Source organism: Rhinopithecus roxellana, chromosome 18, assembly GCF_007565055.1.
Source record: "Rhinopithecus roxellana isolate Shanxi Qingling chromosome 18, ASM756505v1, whole genome shotgun sequence".
Lineage (NCBI taxonomy): Eukaryota > Metazoa > Chordata > Mammalia > Primates > Cercopithecidae > Rhinopithecus > Rhinopithecus roxellana.
Genome location: NC_044566.1, coordinates 5,524,242 through 5,547,065, shown reverse-complemented (window position 1 = coordinate 5,547,065; position 22,824 = coordinate 5,524,242). Strand labels below are relative to the sequence as shown.

Below are 22,824 nucleotides of genomic sequence, written 5' to 3'. Positions count from 1 at the left end.
GCGTGTGCCTGTGTTTGGCTCATCCATTTTGAAGGACAATGAAGATAAACGGAGTCTGAACACAGGCACACGCGTTCCACGTTATCTGGAAAGCACAGTTTACCCCGTGTTTAACTAAGACTAAGCCGCTAATTAACGGCGGCAGCTAAATTTCCACCCTATTCTTAAGACCCGTTTCCAGGTCACTCTCTGAACATGGGAAAGGTGTGTGCCCTTCCACACTCCCGTCCGTGGAGAGAAACATGCTTCGTTTAGACGGCGGCACTCTGCTCACGCTTCCTACGCTTTGCCTGGGCTGCACCTCCTGAACAAGCTCAAAGACCTCCCGGGTTCTGCGTCCGGCCTGCGTTTGTCGGCTCTTTCTCCAGGGTGGCTGGTATTGTTTCTACCTCACCGGTGCTGAGACTCTGGCCAGGGTGGCCCACAACAAGCATACGGCCAGACACCTCAGAAGTGGGAGCTGGGTGGGGTTTGGATCCTGGACTTCAGAACTGCGCTGCCTCTGTGACATGGTCGCCCGAGAGTGGAGACACTGTGCTGTGAGCCCTGGCCCGGTGGAAAGCCTTCTGTGGGTGGTCACCAGGAGGGAGAGTGCGGCACCCTTCGTGAGGTCCTGATCCGAAGCCTTTGCTGGCGGTGGCTGGTGGCCATGACAGCAGGGCCAGGAGCAGAGCTGGTCTTTGAAACCGAGAAGCACTAACACCCCCCGGCAACTGCTTTTTAGACACATTATGGACACTCAGACCCGAGTTACCTTGGACGAGACGATCCTGTTGTCTGGGTATCTCTGTGGGATGTAGGCCTCTGCGCCCGGAGGTGGCTCCCTGTGTCCCACGTAGATGGTCCTACTGTCCACCCAATTCTCTTCTCCTGCACACTGCGGAAAGGAGAGTAGTATTAGGCGGCTGCCTCAGAACCCGCATCAAAGGCTCTTGCCCAGAGTGTCGCCCTGAGGCACGTTCATCGGAACAGAGACTTGTACCTGCTGCTGACAGCCTTGTTCAGGGCTGCGGGGAGACCTGGGCCCCAGCACCCAGGACCGAGCCACCCTGTCTTACGCAGCCCTCCTGGGCCAAGGTCTTCTGGTGAGCACCAGGAGGGTCTGCGCTCCTGTGAGAGCCACACAGTGAACTCCAAAGTTGACTGCCAGTGGCAACAGCTCAGGGCGTGCACATAAGAACAGAATGCATGGCCAAATCGTAAGGCTTCCAAAACAGAAGAGACAGTGATGCTGCAAAAGGTCTTTAATGGCAGAAAAAAGAAAAACTATGATATTGGGGTAGAAGGCAGGACTCGACTCCAGGGGTGGGGCTTGGACACCGGACCAGATTGAGGACTAGTGAAAACAGGGCTGGGGCAGACGCAGCTTTCCATAAGACATGCCCGCGGTATGCCTGTCGGTTTAGCATTGCCATGGCAACAGCCAGGAGCTGCCGCCCCTTTCCATGGCCATGACCTGATTGCCTGGAAGTCACATCCTTCTAGAAATTTCTGCAAAAACCACCCCTTAATCTGCATGCAATTAAACCTGCCCTGAGCTACTCCTCTCTGCCTATGGGGCAGTGCCGCTCTGCAAGGGCAGTCAGGGAGCTGTAGCCCTGCCTCTTCAATAAAGCTGTGTGCTTCCCCCTCCTGCTCCTGCTTGCCCTTAAATTCTTTCCTGGGCAAAGCCAAGAACCCTCCAGGTTCTTGCCCCACTGCGGGGTCACCGGCCCTGCATCTGCACATGTAGAAGAGTCACTCAACCCTTCCGGGTATCTGCTCAGGAACAGGAAGGCTCTCTTGCAAAGATGACTTGGGCCTGACCATCTCTGTATTACTCAGAACACTGTATTTGGAGGAGTCAAGGAAACAGCTCTGACAAGAAATATTTCAACAATACTCAGGCAGGCTATTTGATGTCAGCATGAAAACCACAAAAATACCTTAGCTCGTAATGAGAAATCCAAATGCCACATCTGAATACGCAGCCCTGGCCATGGCCCCAGCCCACCTCAGAATGCACGGCCCCAGCACATGGCCCCGGACCCACCTCAGAATACATGGTCCTGGTACATGGCCCCAGGCCCGCCTCAGAATACGTGGCCTTAGCATGTGGCTCTCGTCCCATGCCCCACTTCTCTGAAGGAACTGCAAGACACTAGCCTTTCTGGGGCATGAGAAACACAGCTGAAGAGGAGACGGAAGCCTCCTCCGCGAAGGGAACGCTGGTGCGATGGGACAGGAAGGATGAGTGGGCACTGCCGTCAAAGGGCTGACCGTTGGCTGCTGGGCCACTCCTCGCCACAGGTACGGGGACAGTTTCCCACTGGGCTTCTCATCGATGAGGGGGATGCCCGCACTTTCTCAGGGTCCTGGAGCACGAAATGAGGCAACAGGAACAGAACATGGCCAGGGGCCTGGCCCAGCACAGATGCCTGTGAACGCTCGGGGCGACTCCTCTCTGTGTGGGCTGCCCCTTGGTGCTTCAGAGAACTCTTGTTTTTTAAAGCCAAAAAAGGCAGGCAAGGCCTGAACAGTCCGGAGTCCCTGTCTGCGTGGTGCTCTTGCTTATAAACCTCACGCTGGCTGTTTTTGGTCTTGTTTATGTCATCAGCTCCTCTGCTCCTCTAACGTCCTTTCAGAGGAATCCTTTCCACACTGTCCCACCCAGAATGTCCCGGACAGGAGCTCTGTGAATGTCCGGACATTTGCTGTAATAAAGTCCATCGGCAGGTAATTCACTTCCAATTTCTTTTATTAGGACTCAGCTTTGTAGAACAGTCTAAGTAAAGGAAAGAGATCACAGCAGTCCCCGTGTGCCCCAATTGTGTTTTCAGAGACGGTTGGCTGAGACTATGAACCAGCGTTTCCACGGGGAGCCAAGGCTTCCACGCTCCTGGGGACAGATGTACACAAGGCAGCCACCAGGCCAGTGAGGAGCACTCCACCCTCACATGAGCCAGAGGCAGTTTTCCCCAGCGCGACCTTGGGTTGTGGCCTCCCCGCGAGCCTGCTGGCCATGCAGTAACTGTCATCCTAGACTCAAAGCCAGGTGGGCAGCGCAGCCCCACTGCCCTGACCACGCCACAATCTGGCTGCCCCTCCCCACAATGACAGGCCCTCCTCCTCCGAGACTGGGTCTCCCTGCCTGATAGGGGCCTTCCCAGCTGCCTCTATTTTGTGGTGAAGTCAACAAACCTAAGGGATGCAGGGATGTGGACTTTAAAAGCATCTTAAGAGCTTCATAAATAAACTGCTGCCTATAAAGGCTAAGAAAAGTCCCTGGCTCCTTTGTTTTCTCAGAACATAGCCAAACAGATGCTTCTCATTCTCGTGGAATCAGGAAATTGCACTGAATGAGAATATAAGTGAACCAGAAAAAGAGAGAAAAGCATACAGGTATCTTTTAATACAAAAGTGAAAATCCTAGAAACTTTCTTCTAAGCTTCAAAGACAGCAACTGAATTTTAGGAGTGGCCACGAGCCCAGACACTGGCTCTGAAAGCTGAATGCTTTCCTGGAGCCGTGTGGCATCGCCCACGCCACGGCGAGCTCACGCTGCCCGGACACTTCCAGCCAGCAACAAAGGGACCCTGTCTCATGGAGGCACGATCAGGATGAACGGATGAAGTCCACTCCATATTCTCAACAGTGCCGAGCAGACGTTTATCGTTAAATAATTACATCAAAAACAACTCAAATACAGCCCAACAGGGTAGTGGCGTTTACACCAACACAAGTAGGAATGACTATTTTTGTCTGTGCCATGACATCACAAAGTAAGCTGCCTGCCAACACGCAGTGGGCCTTGCCTGGCCAGTGGGCTACTTGCCTGACAGCCTTCTCAGCATCACAGATACCAGACTGGATGAGGAAAGGACCTAAGGCCATGAGGTCACTCAGACGGCCTCACCCAGGGCATCGGGAAGGTCAGAAACCCAAGTGTCTCTTCGGGTTCACGCTTCAAACCAGAGGGAGCTCTGTGTGTTGTATTCTCCACAAATGTTCACATTTTTTTTTTCAAAGTGAAAGCAAGTTTATTACAAAACTAAACAAATAAAAGAACGGCTACTTTATAGACAGAGCAGCCCACAAACGTTCAAATTCTAGGAAGACTGAACTGACCAAAAGGAACAGAGCCGAAAATATGCTAGAGCCCCAGAGGATGCAGACACATCCCAAACATCGGCCTGGGGACGGGGCGCCGGTCCCTGCTGCTCACTGGCTCTGTGGCTGCAGCTGCATCACACCGCGTGTCTCCGTCAAATGTCGTCAGCAGCGACATGAAGGGATTAGGAGGGCCAATCTTCGTGGTCCTCCCAGCCCTAAGATTTTGGTTCTCTGTACAGTTAGCAACAAAAACAAACTCAGGAGCCCCAATCATGTAACTTCTGAACCTCACCAGTCTTGAACCCAGGGCCAGACATGCTATGCATAAATGGCGGCACAGACAAAACAGGGTCCCCACCAGGCACAGTGGTTCATGTCTGTAATTCCAGCACTTTGGGAAGCTGAGGCAGGCGGATCGCTTGAGGCCAGGAGTTCAAGACCAGCCTGACTAACATGGTGAAACTCCATCTCTACTAAAAAAAAAAAAAAAAAAAAAAAAAATAGCCAGGCATGGGGGCACCTGTAGTCCTAGCTACTTGGGAGGCTGAGGCAGGAGAATCGCTCGAACCCCAAGGTGGAGGCTGCAGTGACAAGATGGCTCCACTGTTCTCCAGCTTGGACGACAGAGCAAGGCTCCGTCTCAAATAAACAAACAAGCAAACAAACAACGGGGTCACACCACACAGGGTTTTTTTCAGGATTCAGAGTAAAGACACAGGTAGTCAGGAAGCTCTCCAGGGCAAGAGGATGGAGACCCCAGCCTCTCTCTCTCTGTGTTCCCAGCCAGGATCAGTGACACAGCTCAGCCAGCCCCACAGCCAGAGGCTTCCATCAGCAAAGCAAAGCTGAAACCAGGCACCAAACTGTCTGTGTCAAGTAGCAGGTTTCCTAACGACTCCTTAACAACCCATTGTCCAAAGAGCATCAGAAAGCCACGTGGCATGTCCCCTGGAGGGCTGGCATCAAGTTCCAGCTGAAGTAAAAATCTACCCTGTGCTGATGGGACTGACCAGAGGACACAAACTGACCAAGGGAAACATCTCGAGCAACTCCTGGGAGTGGCACAAAAAATTCAGTGAGAAGGTTCACAGCTGCACTCTTCAAGGAAGACAAAGGTGGCAGTCTCCAAATGCACATCCACTGATGAAGGGACACATGGAAGGGAAGGAAGCGCTGACACCCACACCAACACACGTGGGGCCAGAAAGCCTCCCGCGTGTGAAGCAACACCGTGGTGTGAGTCCATTCTGATGAAATGCCCAGAAAAGGTGAACGCAGGGACGGGGGCTGCCGGGGGGTGCGGGGGGCTGCCGGGGGCTGGGCGAATGGCTGCCCAGGGGATGAAAACCTTCCGGGTTAGAGGGTGGTGGTAGTTGCTGATGGCCCCTGCCCAGCGGGTGAAAACCTTCTGGGTTGGAGGGAGGTGGTGGGTGCATGACTGAATATTTTCCAGTTGGAACCAACAGATTGCATGCTTTAAAAGGGAGGATTTTAAGGTATGTGAATTATACCTCAGTAAAAATGTTATATTTTCTTTTTAACAAGACAGAGTTTTGTTCTCTTCACCCAGGCTGGAGTGCAGTGGCAAAACCTCGGCTCACTGCAAACTCCACTTCCAGGTTTAAGCAATACTCCTGCCTCAGCCTCCCTAGTAGCTGGGATTACAGGCAAGCACCACCACATCCAGCTAATTTTGTATTTTTAGTAGAAATGGTGTTTCACCATGTTGGCCAGGCTGGCCTCGAACTCCTGACCTCAGGTGATCCGCCCGCCTCAGCCTCCCAAAGTGCTGGGATGACAGGCGTGAGCCACCACACCCGTCAGGAAAAGTCATTCCTAGATGTCAGAACTGCTTATCTGTTTCATCTTCCATGTAAATTCTAGAAACTTAGATATAAAGCTCTTCCTGAAAATCTCCGAGGAAGTGAAAACTATTTACTTTTAAAAAATAATTACTTTTTTTACAGATGGGGTATTGCTGTGCTGTCCCAGCTGCAGCACAGTGGCTATTCACTGCAGTGACCGTTCACAGGGACAATTAGAGTGCACCGTAGCCTTGAACTCCTGGGCTTAGGCAGTGCTCCCTGTGCAGCCTCCCAAAGCACTGAGATTGCAGGCATGCCACCATGCCCCAAATTACTTCAACTTAAAATGAAAATGTATTTCCAGCTACCTCAGTGTTTTACCAACTCTGAAAAGAGTTACAAGGTTTTGGCCCGGCTGCCATTTCTTACACAGCATAACTGCATGGGAGCTGGAGTGTGCGGGGGCTTTCAAAGCTGCTAACCCCGACCACCTCGTCTCACAGAGCCGCTCAGCTCAGCAAACCTCCGCCAACCGCACCTCACACACTGATGAGAGGCATGTGGAGGCTTCAAGGCCTCAGGGCCTCCGGTGAGCTTTCCGTCCACCACATCAGCTGCTCACCTGGCCGCTAAAAAATACATTTTTGCAAAAGGTATGTGTGGTATGATGCTAACCATGACCATCTGTCTCATTTCCATGACTCACAGAAGACTGTAGAAGAAGGAACAGGGAGTGCCACAGGGTTGGGAAAACAGGAAAACGGACCCCAGCGTGCCTTCCAGACAGAGGCGCCCGCACATGGGCTGTGCCTTCCTTCCGGGCCAGGCCCAGGCCTCCATGTGGGATGCCATGGGAGGACCTCCGAGAGGAACTCCACATCTGGAGTTGCGGGAGAAAGAAACAGTGCGTGGCGTGTGGGCAGCATGTGGGGAGGGGCGGCAGGGCCTCCCGGCTGCATGGAGCCCACGGTGGAGGGAGTCTCACACCCCTTCTCCTGATATGTGTGCTCAGGACACAGCGCTGTGCAGCATCCTGGCCGCCTTCCCACCCACCTTCCAGCGGGAGGGGCTTCGCAGAGGGGCAGCTGGAACTGCGTAGCACAGGAGTGTCAGAAAAAATGTCACCACAAATCGCAACAATGCAGCTACCTGGGCAGCCTCCGGGGCTCCTTTTCTTAATTATTATTATTATTATTTTCTTTTTCTGAGACAAAGTCTTGCTCTTGTCCCCCAGGCTGGAGTGCAATGGCGTGATCTCGGCTCACTGCAACCTCCGCCTCCCAGGTTCAAGCAATTCTCCTGCCTCAGCCTCCCAAGTAGCTGGGATGACAGGCATGAGCCACCAAGCCTGGCTAATTTCTGTATTTTTAGTAGAGACGGGGTTTCACCATGTTGGCCAGGCTGGTCTTGAACTCCTGGCCTCAGATGATTCGCTCGCCTTGGCCTCCCAAAGTGCTGGGATTACAGGTGTGAGCCACCATGCCATCTTAATTATTTTTTATTTTATTTTATTTTTTTGTTGAGACGGAGTCTTGCTCTGTCGCCCAGGCTGCAGTGCAGTGGCCAGATCTCAGCTCACTGCAAGCTCCACCTCCCGGGTTTACGCCATTCTCCTGCCTCAGCCTCCCGAGTAGCTGGGACTACAGGCGCCCGCCACCTTGCCTGGCTAGTTTTTTTTTTTTTTTTGTATTTTTTACTAGAGACAGGGTTTCACCATGTTAGCCAGGATGGTCTCGATCTCCTGACCTCGTGATCCGCCCGTCTCGGCCTCCCAAAGTGCTGGGACTACAGGCTGGAGCCACCGCGCCCGGCCTTTAATTATTTTTTTAAAGATAGTTTTGATATTTGGGATTGATCCACTGCTGCATGAAAACAAGTCTTTGTGCACATGCCTGGCAATGTTGCTTTCTGACAGGTGCCAGCGCCTGAGCTCGGTGGTGCCTGGTAAGTGTGGCTTTCTGACTGGTGCCCAGCACTTGTGTTCAGTGACTGAGGAAAATGTCCCCAAGGAGCAAACGCCCCTGAGGCCACTGCCACGGGAGCATGAACTCTAAACCCACAGTGCAGAGAGGCTCCAGTGGCGAGATGCTGCGTTTCAGAAGATCTATGATGCGACACTCTCAGTGTGCACCACAGCATGTGGTCACATATTAATCCCAGGCCAGGAGCTGGAGCCTGTCACCTGACAGGTCATCTCAGCTGGGCGCAGGGGCTCACGCCTGTAATCCCAGCACTTTGGGAGGCCAAGGCGAGCGAATCGCCTGAGGCCAGGAGTTCAAGACCAGCCTGGCCAACATGGTGAAGCCCCGTCTCTACTAAAAATACAGAAATTAGGCAGGAGTGGTGACACATGCCTACAGTCCCAGCTACTTGGGAGGCTGAGGCAGGGAGAATGGCTTGAACCTGGGAGGTGGAGGCTGCAGTGAGCCAGGATCATGCCACTGCATTTCTCCCTGGACGACAGAGTGCGACCCTGTCTCAAAAAAATAAACAAATAAAATAGAATTTACTATTGCTTCCCATTTGACAGAGCGTGACAACACACCCAGAACCATCGCCACACAGGCCGGAGCGCAGCGTGCAAACTCACCCCCGATCAGTTATCCAGATGGTTCAGGCAGCGTTCAGCGTCACACAGCACAGGGGTGGCACTGGCCTCGCTGGCCCTGTGACCCTCCCCGCAGTTCTCTGTTAATGAAGTGTGGAAGTGAACAGGGCAAGGGAGAGGATGGAGCAGGTAGCATGGAGGAATTTGCTCCAACGCGCCCAGTCTGGGGATGGAAGGAGGGTCTGGCATCTGCCCTGCACTTTTAATCACACACAGGACATACGAGAGGGTCTGTGGGGAACTGCCAAGGATGTGGCCGACTCAGCAGCCCCGAGGCGTGCCTTCATGCAGACGGGCACACTTTAGTATGAGTAACAGATGTCAACATGAATCCCCATGGAAACAAATGGCGGCCACCAGAACAAGCAGCAGTGGCCACGGACTCCGAGCTGCAGCTTGGCGCCTCCACAGGCTCCCAGGGACTCCAGCCAGGCCAGGAAGGCAGGAAGGAGTCCAGGGAAGAGGCCTCGGAGGGCAGCCATGGGCCTGGTGGGGTCGGGGGGTGCATGGGCTCACGCTCGGGAGGTGCGGCATCCTGTGGGGCTGGCAAGGGGAGGGGGGTATTTGCTGTTCTCTGGCTGACCCTAAGTTGGAACTGGGGGCAGAAACTAGGTCGTCGTGAACTAAGTTGCACCCGCCCTGCACCAGGGCTATGGAGGTGTGGGCTGGGGTTCCCTGGCCACAAATGGCTCAGCCACTGTCCCTCTTCAGGAAGGATGATACCTCTCCAGATACACCCACTCATAGGTGGAGGGGGGCATTATGAAATAATTCGAACATGCAGAAAACTGGAGTAAGGAAATAAATCACCCAGATTTCACAAATGTTAACATTTTTGCTATATTTGTACCAACCAATTTTTCTCTTACAGAAATAAACTTAAAATATAGAGTTTTATATAAGTCATTTGAAAGTATTCTTTTTAAAAAATCTGGCAATGGGTGAGTAGGAGAGGAGAAAACTGCAGTTACCTAACACCTCTTTAGAGGAGGGATGTCCTCGAGGCCCCAACCTGCTCAGCCAAAAGCACCCTGAAGCTGCTGGGAGGGGTTCCTCCTGTCAGCGCCCCCGACCGATGGAAGTCCGCCTGTGTGCATGCCATGCCTCCGGCTGTGTGGTAGGAAGGAAGAGGATGGGGCTAAGGCAGAGTCGATGATGAGCCCTTCAGCAGACAGGGGGCGCTGTCGGCAGCATCTTCACAGCAGGGCTTCACGCTGTGCTCTGCCAACCCCACTGGAAGAAAAAATACCTAGAAGCTATGCAGCCAGCCCACGAGTACTTCACCTGCACATCAAGGGCCTGCCTCAAAGCAGGGAAAGACCGATAAACTGAGTCACACCAAACACTGCTAGCTCTCTAAGCCAGTGCAAGCAAGACCCCTGCGGGCAACCGACTCGCAGTCCCTCAGACATCACATCCGAGGCACACACCACAGCCTGCTGGCCTTGCCACCGACCCCGAGGAAGGGTGGGACCACGAAACAACGCCCCCATTCCCTAGGGTCTTGCAACTCTGCAGCTCCCGTGACAGGGGAAGGTGGAAGGAGCTGCTCACACACACAGCCTCGCTCGCCAACGACGCTTTTCACCGATGCCAGGAGACGTATGTTGCTTTGTCAGTTTGACACACACAGGGCAGTGATAGGAAGAGGCCCAAAGGAAAGAGTGTTCATTCAGACCTGACCCAGAGACCCAGGGGTCTCATACTGAGACTGTGACCTGGGATGAGAAATACATTGTAAGTCACCATGCAGTCCAGGCTGTGCATGCAAACACAGGAAGGCAAAGCCTCCCCTGTCTGCTCTGTCTGGTCCCCTGCTCTGGTTCTGCGGTCTTTCCGTGCTGCTTTACCTCAAAATGAGCTGCAACTGTGATCTGGTACGCGTCTTCTGTGAGTGGGTGCAGCACATCACACATTTGCAATTTGTAAGTTGGAATCTCAACCTCCCCTGAGAGTACCGATTAAAATAGTTGCTGGAATGGGATCTATGTTCCTCTAAAGTATCATCGTCTCCCGTTTCTCCAAATACAATAAACAGGGCCCAGGTTTGACATCTTCTCAAGGGCGTCACCCAGGAAGACATGGTCCTCAACCACCCTCTTCTAACTTCTGCAACTGGAGATACCGGAAGCTTTGATGTAAGACACCTGGCTTCCAGTTTAGACCAGATGACTTACGAAACATGGGAGGTGTCAGCTGACTTTACAAGTAAAGAAAAATCCTAGCACCAGACTAGACCCAAGTAATTCTCTTTCATAAAAGTTCTGTTAAAAAACAAGTAAAATCAAAATAGCCTGCAGTCTATCCTTTATATTGGACATTTCCTAGAAGGCTGCAACCTTCAGCCGCAATGCTTAGCCAGGTTCTCTCTCCTCCAGACACAGGAGGGAATTCCTTCGGCCCCAATGCTTAGACATGTTCTCTCTCCTCCAGACACAGGAGGGGATTTCTAGTTCTCCTTGAGAGCTAGACAGGAAGCAGTGAGGCAGCAGGCACTGTGTTTGAGGAGGTGACGTTCCTGGTGCACCTGTTATCTAACTTGCAATGAAGAAAACCCGTCAGGTCTTCCCAAGGGCTGCCATGAATGCTGTGAACCTGGGCGCTGCGGGTCTTGAAATGCAAAAGCAGAGCCCTTCCTCTAATTTCAAATCCACTACCAGACACCACGGCGGTGTCCTAACCCAGGCAGAAACTTAACAGATCCTTCCCATCCTGTTGCTCTGACACACGCCCAGGTGTGCAGAGGTCGCATGGGCCAGGGGACTGGAAGTGCAGAGCCAGCCCTCCCTCCCCTTGGGAGAAGAGGGAGGAAAGGATCCCTGCGATTCGGGAAATACTTCAATTGAGAGCCCACGGGGGAGAAAGGGCAGCTTGTCCCTTTCCCTCTTTTCAGGGACAGCGAGGTGGACTGAAATGGGCTGACCTGGAGGCGCTGGGCTGGTCTAGCACAGAATGAGGAAGACGAGCTGAATGGGGGAGGCCTTCCAAATCACGCAGCCAGGGCTCAAGCACGCCCCCATCCCCTAGTCCCCACACGAAGGCAGTCTCCGGCTTTGATGCCTTCCAGCCTTCCACCGCCCTGTGAGTTCCCCTGGGACCCCTTCTCTTCCCAAGGCAGCAGAGGCACAGGCAGGACTTCCCTGGAAGGCACGAAGTGGGGTGGAGGGTGGAGGTGGCGTGGAAATCCTGCACAGGTGCGTCTCTCCATACCCCATGATGCGCATCACCCACAGACGCAGATCGCCACTCACGCACGCAGAGCGTTGGTGGCTGCCACACAGAGGGCACCGTGACTAAAAACACCATGTTCCGCTGCAGGCTGCATGGAGCCCAGGGCCACAGCTGCTATTGAAAGTGTTGAGGAAGGACCAGTTACCCAAAAAAGCACAGGAAAAAAGCTGTTTCTGCAGACAAAGCCCTGGGCCTTTCCTGGGACCCCCATCCGCTTCAGGGCAGCACATTTACAAAAGGGCTACAGCTTCCCAGAAGTTCAAGGATTCCCTTCGTTTGCTCTTTCAGAGGGCAGGGAGAGTGGGCAAGGACTCCTGGTCACGAGCGGAGTGCCAGGCATTGGCTTGGGACCCGTACAGCCCGGGAAAGCAAGATTCTCCCATGGGAAGGGAAAGGCATGGTGGGTTTGGTCGATACAGAGAGAGGGCGGCGTTTCCTTTGCCTAGATTAAGCAGCAAATAAATTAAAATACATGAAAACAGAAGGGCTGGGTAACACCACGCAAACTGTCGCAGGCCAATCTAGGCCACCACTAAGCAGTTTACAGCCTGCACTCTGTTCTGGGGGTGGCGATGGTGGGGCACGGCAGGAGGTGCCACAGCTCATCAGAACCCAGATGGCACCCTCTGGGGAGGGAGATGGACAGGCCGTGGCCTGGGGCAGCACCTCATAGGCCACAGCCCTCGGGGTTCTGGGAGGGTCCCGAGTTCCGCCCAGACACAGGCCACCGTGGGCCAGGCCTTCCCCGTGCGGCCCACGTAGACACATGCAGGGTTCCTGGGCTTTCACGGCAGAGCCGCTCCCTACATGGAGCACTGTGATCGGATGCCAATCATATATGATTAGGGACTGTACCTGGAATATATACAGAATGATTCAAACTCAAAAACAGAAAGACAAGGCGGAGTTTCTCTAGAGACCTGCAAACGACCAGCAAGCCCAGGAGAGGACGCAGAGCATCCTTAGTCACCAGGGAGATGCGGGGCAGCCTTGCCGAGCGGCAGAGCCAGTCGTAAAGCCCCAGGCTGTTTGACTCCACCCACAAGAAGTGTCCACACGGGCAAATCTGCAGCGACAGAACATGGATTAGCAACTGCCCAGGGCTGGGCTGGGGCGGGAGTGGAGGGGAGCTGGGGACACAGCTTGGGAGCGCCTGGTACTGGGGACGGGGTTTCACTGGAGGGTGATGAAAATGTCTAAAATTAGATTGTGGTGATAGTTGTGTAGCTTGGTAAACACAATAAAAATCATCAAATTGTTTAAGTGGGTCATTTTATGATATGTAAGTGATATTTCAACAAAGCTCTCTTCCTACACACTCGCGACAGGCTGAGCACTGCTCACGGCCCTGCTTCCAGCCACACGGCCCCACCACGGCCGCTCCAGGTCAGCACCCCTCACCACTGGAACCTTCTACCTGCTCATCTTCTGCACAAACAGGCTTCTCTCAATTTTCGTGTAAGCAACATTTTTAAAGTTTAGTTTTTATATAGTATATAGATCACTGTTGACATAACAAACTCCATCTTAGAAAAATACTTTGTTTTACATTTCATAGCGCACTTTGCCAACAAAGATAAGGTGATTTGCTTAACAAACAAACAAAAAAAATAAAGACAGTATCCAACCAGGTAAGGACACAAAAAGCACACCCTTGCTCTCAGTTCTCACGGGAGGACTCTGCCTCAGCCGCTGCCGCCTCGCAGTCACTTGTGATAAGAACTTGGCATCTGCCCCGCAGGCTCTGCCACCTGAGTCCTCCTTGCAAGACCACGGACCACCCCGCCCAGCCCAGGGCTCCTGGTGTCTGCTTCACTCCCCCCCGACTGGTTCATTAACCCTTCCTCCTATCTCCCTTTTTCTCTTGATGTTAAATGTTACTTTGTTTGTTGCGGAGTATTTAAAACATTTATGTATTGATTAGGTATACTATAATTATGGTTTACAATATTGACCGATGTGAGGAGTGGCTTGAGCCTGGGTGCCCGCTGCTGGGACTACCCAGTGACAGGAAGCACCAGCAGTTCCTGGCTTTCGTGATTGAAATAACGTCAACAAAAGCCTCACACTACGGAAAGACACAAGTGCACGTGGACCCGGTTATCTCTAACCTTGCACCACTCATGACAAATAGCATCACATAGGTGGTAAAAGTGAGCCCAGTAAGTTTCCAAAGGAGTATGCCTAAGAGCAGAGAAACTAGAAAAAAAAGAGATTATTCCCAAAGAAGAGAGAAACAGCTGAGGGCAAGCACCATGCAGCCGCATCCTCTGGGTTTAACCAAGGGGGCAACTCCTCCCACCAGGGCAGATACAGTCACCTGCGCCCGTCCCAGAACCCAGCAGACACATCCAGGCTGGGTGGGATTCCGAGGTGTCTCTGTCTGGCGCACGCCTTTCCTCCCCTTGCTGCCCCAGTAAGGGCAAGATGTTTCCGCATTCAAAGTTCAATCAGAAAATCGCCGGATTACCCGAAATAACCAACCTTCCACCGTGGGTCACGTCTTCCCCAACCTCACCATCAACTCTGTTAGGGTCTGCGTTGCGGCTGCTAGAGTCTGGTTAGAACGGGGTTAGAACGCATGCGGGGACAAAGGAGATTTTTTAAAAACAGGCTGAAAACCACTTTTAGCCAGGGTTAGTCGCCTAATGGAAGTTTCACATTTCAGCTGAGACAGACAAAACCTATTAGCTGAATGACACGGGGGCAGAGCAGAAGCAAACCAGCCAGCCTCAATCACTGGATCAATGTTTACGGCGGCCATTCCCCCTAATGGCCGGTTTTCAAACGTACAGGTATCCAGTGACACAGCAACTTCTTGTTCTGCTGTCTGTTTATAGCTTCAAACAGCAGCGCTCCTTGTTTGATGGTCAGAAGATCGTGGGCACTTAGGCGTTTCTAAAAATAGGCTTCCTCCTGACTCGCTGTCTCTGCCTCCTCGCAGTCCAGGGAAGCGGTGCGTGGCGCCTGTGCCTGCCCGTCTCTCAGCGGCTCCTGGGAGCAGCTCCCCAGTGGACATGCGGGGCTTGCTTGGGTGTAAAAAATGCAAACAAGCCCTCAGCAGGTGGACTGCGTTTCCACCGCTGTGCTGAGACACACGGTTCTCTCCCACCTTTGTCCCGGCATGCAAGCAGGGTCTGGGGTCTGGGGTGAGGCTTCATGTGGGCGCGCCCGTCCTTCTGTCCTCCTTGGTCCGAGCCACTGGCATCTGCTGGGGCAGGATCAGAAGCGCCACTGGTTCTCCCCACTCTCATCACACTCATGATAATGACTAGATTTCTCTCCTTCCTTTTTTCTTCTTTTTCCCCCAAACAAATCTCAGGTATTTTCAAGGTTCTCGGTGGCATTTTTCTGCCATGAAAATATTTTTCACACGAAATCACTTGGGTCACAATGATCCACAAAAGCACAGGGACATCCCTTTGATCTGGAAACACAGTCAACCTGGGAAATGCTGGATGCCAGCAAACCTAGACCATAGTTTACTGGGTCCAGAACTGAAATAACGATATAAATTCTCACCCCAAATCACTCTTGGCCTACTCTGGATTGCCTAATTCTGATAGTCTGCAGCAGTGGGAAGAAACACAGCTTCCTAAGAGTCCGGACACAGGAGACACAGAGGAAAAGGGCCGGCGACCAAAGCATCGCTTGGAGCCCACAGCACGTCTAAGGATCAGGAGGGCGCAGTTAGAACAGACTCTGCAGGACTCATGAAATGCAGCAAGAGCAAAAGCAACGCTGATTTCATGCGATTCACCCTCCATTTTTGACAGGAACGCGTTTCTGACCAGGCTGCTTGTGAAGCAGCAGCCGTGGTTAGTGTGCTTCCATTTACAGCCGCGTGGAACGTGCAAGGAAGCAATCAGACAGACCCGTCTTCCCCGCGGCTCTGAAGCCAGCCTCAGCACGGTGCCTCTGTTCGGACAGAGACGCCTCTTCATCACAGGGCACTGGGCAGGCTCACCCATCCCTCTGCAAATCAGTGCTAGAAATGGGCAGCTTCCTCTTAGACTCAGGCCGGTGCGTTCCTCACGGCCATGTGTTTCTGCCTGTAACTGAGGCTCATCTCACCTGGAAAACCAGGGTGGTGACGAGGTTCACATGACTGAGCTAAGGGCCAGCTCTGGGGAGGCTGAGAGAACTATAAACTCCGGCATTAGAGCTTGAGGCCAAGGTCCCTGCTCCAGCATGCAGAGGAGAACCAACCTGGTTTTGGCTCTGGCCAGAGGAAGCGCAGCAAAGAGGCCACGGCTGCCAGGGACCCGGGTCACAGGCTCCTTCAGTTCACCTCCAAACGCAGCAGGCAGAGGGTCGCGAGCCACTGGCCAGGATAACTGTCCCGGGAGCCCTGGGGCTGAGGCCGTGCTGCACCTGCTGTGCCTTTGCGCCTCAGAGAGGAGGGCAGGGAGGTCCTGTGCCGGGTTTGGAGCTCAGTCCTGGCACATGCTTGGGGGTGTGAGTGGTGCTGAGTCAAGAAGAGAAAGGCAAGTGGGGGAAGCCGGGGTGTGGGGAAGGGTAGGAGCCTGGGAGGAGCTGGGGCTTAACTTAAGATAAGTTAAAGACTTATCTTAACTTCATGCTGACTTCAACTCTTCATGCCAAGTTTCGCTTTTTCAACCAGTTGCCAGTCAGGATGGGGCCCCGTGGGGCCCCATCATTGCTCCTGTCTCCTGACTTGCAAATCTGCCCCCAAAGCAGTTCCACCCCCGATCACAAACACCTCCCTAACAATACACTCTGGCTCATCCCGTTACTAACGTCCCAGTGCAGCCTCCACTGCCCCTCGCAAGTGAACCGCAGGTGAAGACAAGAGAGCGCCAGGAATCGGAAAACAGGCCCAGCATGAGGATGAGCAGCAACTCCGCCCTGAGGACTAGGTGAAACCAACCGGCAGGAGAAACGCTCGAGCCTCAGCACCCGACCTCCAGATTCTTCCCAAGCCACCGGAAAACGCTGCGTCACCCGCGAGCCCAGCGGGAACACTGAGGGGTCACTGCGTTTATTTCCCACAACTCAGTCCCTCCTTCTAAAGATAAATGAGCCAGAAAACTAAGCAGGCATACCCCAATTCCAATTCACAAACAAACATGTGAGTACACGTGTTGCCTTTTAAGAAGCAGAAATTATATACCTTCCAAACGCATTGTAGGCATATTCCCAAAATATTGAATATATATCTAAGGAAGACAACTGCAGGACTGCAAGTAATTACAGCCTGCTGTTTAGTGAAAATACAGGCAAATTGGGTAACAGCATACACAGAACAACTCCAGACACCGCGGCGGTTCAGCTGGCGACAGTCTGCGAATGCGCTGCCTGCAATCCCGCAGGCACCCTGGATCCCCGAAGCTGAGATTACACCGAAGGGACAGTGCAGCGTCCGCTGGAGAGGCTGAGGTTGCCCCACAGCCAGTGGCGACGCCAACTCTATAGAGGAAGAGGCCGCAGAGGGCAGAAGTGGAAGTGAAGATGCTGCTGGTGGAGGTGGAGGCGGGCACCTGGGTCTGCCTGTGTCCTGCGTAACTCATCACAGTGGCCAGGCTCCATGCCATCTTGGGAGGCCAGAATAAAAGGAAGGACAGCCATGAGGAAGGAGGAGGAGGCATAGAGGGAATTCCTAGAAGCAAACGGGCACTTGGAAAACCTTCAGGAGAAAGGAAAGAAACAGGAGGACATGGATCCCAGGGGTGACGGGGCTGCCACCAAAGCCACCACCAAGCCAGGCCAGAGAGCAGTGACCAGAGAAGGGCATTTCTGTGACCAGTGCTTGGTGGGGAAGTGAGGACCCAGACGGGGTTCCCCACCCAGCAGCGAAACCACAAGTCTGAGAGCCACACCTAAGTGCTGTGGGGGGGTCCACACACAGGCACTGCCACCAAGCAGGTGACAAGGATGAGCCTCAAGTCAAGCCCACTGCCACAGGTGCACTCACACTCTGGAGTCCTAGACCAGAGCTCTGAGAGATTTCAGAGTTTGCAGTGTAGATACTGGTATCATTGGCCAAGTGGGGAAAGTAAAGGTGGCAACTTTTTATTGTGAGACTGGATGTCAGAAAAATGTCCTCTCTTCACAGTAAGAGAAGAGTCACACACGTTTCAAAAGCCAGTTATGTGCAGATGATCAGTCACAGATATTCTGTGGTTAGGCAAAAAGCCAGGCTCCCAACAGCACCCCCACATCCTCCCCACCTTCTCACAGGGGCCCCCAACACCCCCACATCCTCCCCACCTTCCCACAGGGGCCCCCACACCCCCACATCCTCCCCACCTTCCCACAGGGGCCCCCAACACCCCCACATCCTCCCCACCTTCCCACAGGGGCCCCCAACACCCCCACATCCTCCCTACCTTCCCACAGGGGCCCCCAACACCCCCACATCCTCCCTACCTTCCCACAGGGCCAACACCCCCACATCCTCCCCATCTTTCCACAGGGGCCCCCACAGCCCCACATCCTCCCCACCTTCCCACAGAGGCCCCCAACACCCCCACATCCTCCCCACCTTCCCACAGGGGCCCCTAATACCCCCACATCCCTCCTCACCTTCCCCCAGGGGCCCCCAACACCCCCACATCCTCCCCACCTTCCCACAGGGGCCCCCAACACCCCCACATCCTCCTCACCTTCCCACAGGGGCCCCCAACACCCCCACATCCCTCCTCACCTTCCCACAGGGGCCCCAGGCACCCACACATCCTCCTCATAGGAATCCGTGTTCAAAGCCTGCTTCCTGCAGAACTGGGCACCTGCTTCAGCTTTCAGCACAGTGAATGTGGAGGGAAGAGGCGGGCTCCCTCAGGTGCTCTGCCCCATCCTGGGGAGTGGGTGGAAGCTGGTGAGGGAAACCCTCCCCCTTCCCCTTCCCGTCTCCCCGGGGAGATCGATGCAAGCATGTGACGGCGGCCCTGCAAGGACCCTAACCCCAGAAGACATCGCCGGGGCAGTCGCTGAGCTGAGGCTGCAATAGAGATTCAGCCAGGATGCCCCTTCCGGACGCAGCTCTGCAGGGAGGAGAGTCTGGGAAAAAGGGGTCCCAGGAATGCCCCGTGACAGCCTCTGGGTGAGGAGCTTCTCCCTCCAGCAGGGGTGTCCAAGGGAGAGAATACATTTATGGGTTCTTACTTTCTGTTTCTGGTTGGGCCAGTAAAGCCCCTTCCTCATCCCTCTTCCTCTTATTACTAGAGATAGAAACGAAAAACCACAGCTTCAAGCTGCTAAAAGCCTAAAACAAGACGAAACAGAAAAACAACAACAAAATAGGGCAGGTTGGACGACCTTGCACGGAGAGGCAGAGATCGCCTCGTCTGAAGAAGCAGCAGCCCGTCCCCACCACTGTTGCTTCCTCAAGCAGGTGGGCATGTCAGAAAATGCTGCATCAATTTCTACAACCCGTGACGGGGGATCCGACCCCGACCGTATCCAAAGAATCCACACTTATGAACTAAAACTGCCCGTGGTCGGCTCAAGGATCAATGCTGGACACCAGCCTGCAAGGAAGCTGCGGCTTCAGAACGGGGAGGACCCTGGCGGTCACGCCTGCTCTGTGCCGTGAGGGGAACGGCTGCTTTACAGGAGTTCATTACGTAAAATCGTCTGTGTTGTTGGTTTGCTAAGCTACGCACCGAGAATTGTTCATGAACATCCTTCAGATCCACTATACAGGCTCCGGTCAGTCAGGCGCTTTCACTCGCAGAGACGTTTCCCGACACCTAACTGGAGTATTTAGCATCTGAGATACTTTGTTGAAAGTGAATCTAGTTTTCAGATTGAATGGTTCTTACGTCTCTCGCAAACCCGTGACTCATTCAAAAGATCAACCCTCGTTCTCAACATGAACATGGACTGAACGCTTCTTCCTGTGTCTGAAGTTCACTTCGGCGATTTCAGTACGTTCTCCCTCACTCAGAGGCCGCTCCTTCATCTTAACTGTGTCCCAGAGACACGCTCAGAAGAACGTGGAGTGGACAAGAAAACGGGGGCGAATCGGATGGAGTGAAGGGAACGGGGCGGGGCCTGCCCGGAGGAGGCTGTGCCAGCGAGACCACCAAGGCATAATTCAGGCAGGACTGAGGGTGAAGATGTCAGAGGTGAAGCGTCCAGGAGTGATGTCACCGTGAACACAGAGGCACCACCGTGCCGGGACGCCTGGGGTTGGGGTTCCGTCACCCTACACAGATACTCCTGCTTTTACCGGGGGCGACAGCCCAAGAGGGCTGCTGTAAGCTGTGACTTCCAAGACTGTAACAATTCCTGGTAACACTTCGAACTAAAGACGTAATCTCTTTCCGCAACTTACGCTTACACCAAAAAGTATCTGAAACAGGTCTCAATCAATTTACGGGTTTATTTTGCCAAAGTGAAAACTGTGGCCTGTGACGTGGCTCCAGGAGGTCCTGAGAACATGTTCCCAAGGTGGCTGGGTCACAGCTTGATTTGACACATTTTAGGAAGACAGAAGCGACAGGCAAAGACCTAAACCAACACATGGAAGGTGGCGTTGGTCTGGCCCGGGAAGGTGCAACATCTCCAAGCAGGGGGTGGTGGGGCCTCCAGGCCACAGGTGGACACAAAGATTTCCTGACTGGCAACTGGTTGAAAAAGCAAAACTTGGCATGAAGAATTGAAGTCAGCATGAAGTTAAGATAAGGAAGGAGGTCGTGGAAGCCAAGTTTCCTCCATGCAGAAGACACCTCCAGGTAGCAGGCTTCGGAGAGAAGAGATGGTGTCTCTTATCAGAGCTTAAAAGGGTTCAGACTCTCCAGAAAAGAGCTAGAAAGAGAAGGTGATTCTCTATAGAATGCAAATTTCCCCCACAAGAGTCAGCTGTGAGGGGCCATTTCCAAAGACGTCAATGAAATATATTTGGAGGTAAGATCATGTCTCTCAGTGTCTGCTATCTGTCATGTGAGGGTACACTAGATTCAGGTGGAAAACTGGTCTCTTATTGGTACAGAGAGTCTGTTGTGTCAGTCTCAGGTCTCTGTTTCATGTCACTGCTGGTCCAAAGGGAGGAGAGTGGGATGAGGCCTGTCCGAGTCCCTCTTCCCATCAGAGCCTGAACTCGCCTTTCCCGTTTCCTTGGGGTCCCCTTGGCCAAGAGGCAGGTCCATTCCATTGGCTGGGGGCTTAGAATTTTGTTTTCAGTTTACAACGTAATAGCTATTGTTATAACATGTGCCTGGGATTTGCTATAATCAGGGGTGGTAAGACATGCAGGCATAGAAATCCTTACGAAGATAGATCTTTATACTCAACTCCCCAGACACAGGCACTCAGCCACCACGCAGGGCTGCTCCGGGATGCACTCTTCTGCGTGTGTCAAATGCTTTTTGAAATTATAGGCATAAAATGGAGCGAACTGAAGAATGGTTTTATTCTTTGCCCCTAAGAAGTTACCAGAAAAGGATGGGTCACTGCCACCGCCTACCTCACTCAGAGCTCAGGAGCTGCACACGGCGAGGAAGGCCTGTGCGCCCGGCACACACATGACTGAGTGACCCAGCCTCCACGCCACTCCTGGAGGGCTGCCCATCATACTGTGGGCATTTGTAAAGAGACACTTTTTGCTTGTGATGTTTTATGTTTTATGATCTTTATTCCATGGAACTTAGCTGAGCATAACTGAGTTTGCAGGTCATGACTTCACAGCAATGGAATTTTACCACAAGGACACAGGAGTTAAGGAGAAGAACAATGAACCACTCCCGCACATTTCCGGCCTGTGTCACACCCAATACACCCCATCTGTAGCTAACTTTTATCTTCAGATAAAGAAAATGATGGAGCAGTATCCTGAAGGAGTTTATCGTGGTCTCCTCTGAACCACGGCTGGGACTGAAGACACCACCTGTCAATAAGCGTTTGTTACATCAGGCGCACAGCAGTCTTGGAGGCCCATAGAGACAGTTCTCACAAAGCCCTGGCAGTCAGCTGTCTTTCCAACAGCGGCCTTTCAGGTCACGGCTCATACTCTCAGAAACCGCTTCTCAGCTTCAAAGACCGATCTCCTAATCTCAGCGTCAGGCATCAGGAATGATGCAGAAATGCCAGTCCCGCAGTACAGATCCCAACCTCTCTGTGATAGGAGGCCAGGAGGACCCGGCCCAGAAGCCCACCCTGAGCTGGCGCAGAGGAGGAGAAGGGCGTTGGGAGGTCTGCAGTTAGCTGCCCTGTGAAGGTTTCCCACACACTTAAAACACACATACACTTCATAAGCACGAGTCTCCATGACCTTAGTGAAAATGCCTTGATAACAGGCACTGTGTTTCCTATTGCTTTCTATCTTCTACCACGGTCACGAACTCAAACACCTACAGGGCCAGGAAGGTGACTCCAGCAGGGAGGAGGTGAGTGTGCCACTCTCAGCCTATAAGCCTGGGGCAGCTGCTGACAGCTTGGCCAAAATGTCCCTGGGGAGGCCCCACCCCTGCGGCAGGTTCACCGGGCAACCCGGCCAAGGTGGTGTGTCTCAAGGCTTTTCTAAAAGCACAGCTAGAATGAGCCACAACGTTCCAGCCGGGGCCACAACTGCTGACAAGTGGCCGACTAAGGTGTGCAATGGTGAGGGTGCAGCATCCCCCTTATCCTCAGGGGTACCTCCAAGACCCACAGGGATTCCTGACACAGATAGTACCCAACCCCATGTACACGATGTCCCCCTTATCCTCAGGCGTACCTCCAAGACCCGCGGGGATTCCTGAAACCAAGAGAGTACCGAACCCTAGGTACACCATGTTTTCCCTATGAACACACACCCCTGATAAAGTTTAATTTGTAATTTAGGCACAGTAAGAGATCAGCAATAACTAATAATAAAATAGAACAATTATAATAATATGCTGTCCCCAGTTTCACAGACAGAAGATTCCATCTGACTGCAGATCTTGGCAACCTGAGTGTACCGTTTTCTTTTTCCTTATTAAGTCGAGAACTTTCACTTTTCACTTAAAGGAGCACCTTCCGGCCTCTCTTATGTGTACCCACCTCGCCAGGCTCACTGCTCTTGTGCTTTGGGGCCATGATGAAGTCAAATGAGGGTTCCTTGAACACAAGCACCGTGATCCCTGGACCGTGGATCTGACAACC

At 53.1% G+C, this 22,824-nt stretch overlaps 1 protein-coding gene across 10 annotated transcripts in view; it reads right to left on the bottom strand.

Annotated features, from left to right (window-relative positions):
- ATP11A (ATPase phospholipid transporting 11A) overlaps positions 1-22,824 on the bottom strand; it is a 185,047-nt gene that overhangs the window by 86,407 nt on the left and 75,816 nt on the right. For all 10 annotated transcript variants that reach the window (XM_010360082.2, XM_010360083.2, XM_010360084.2 and 7 more), the window contains exon 2: positions 755-877. In XM_010360082.2, coding sequence (XP_010358384.1) covers positions 755-877 — 123 coding nt within the window. The remainder of the gene's footprint in view (positions 1-754; positions 878-22,824) is intronic.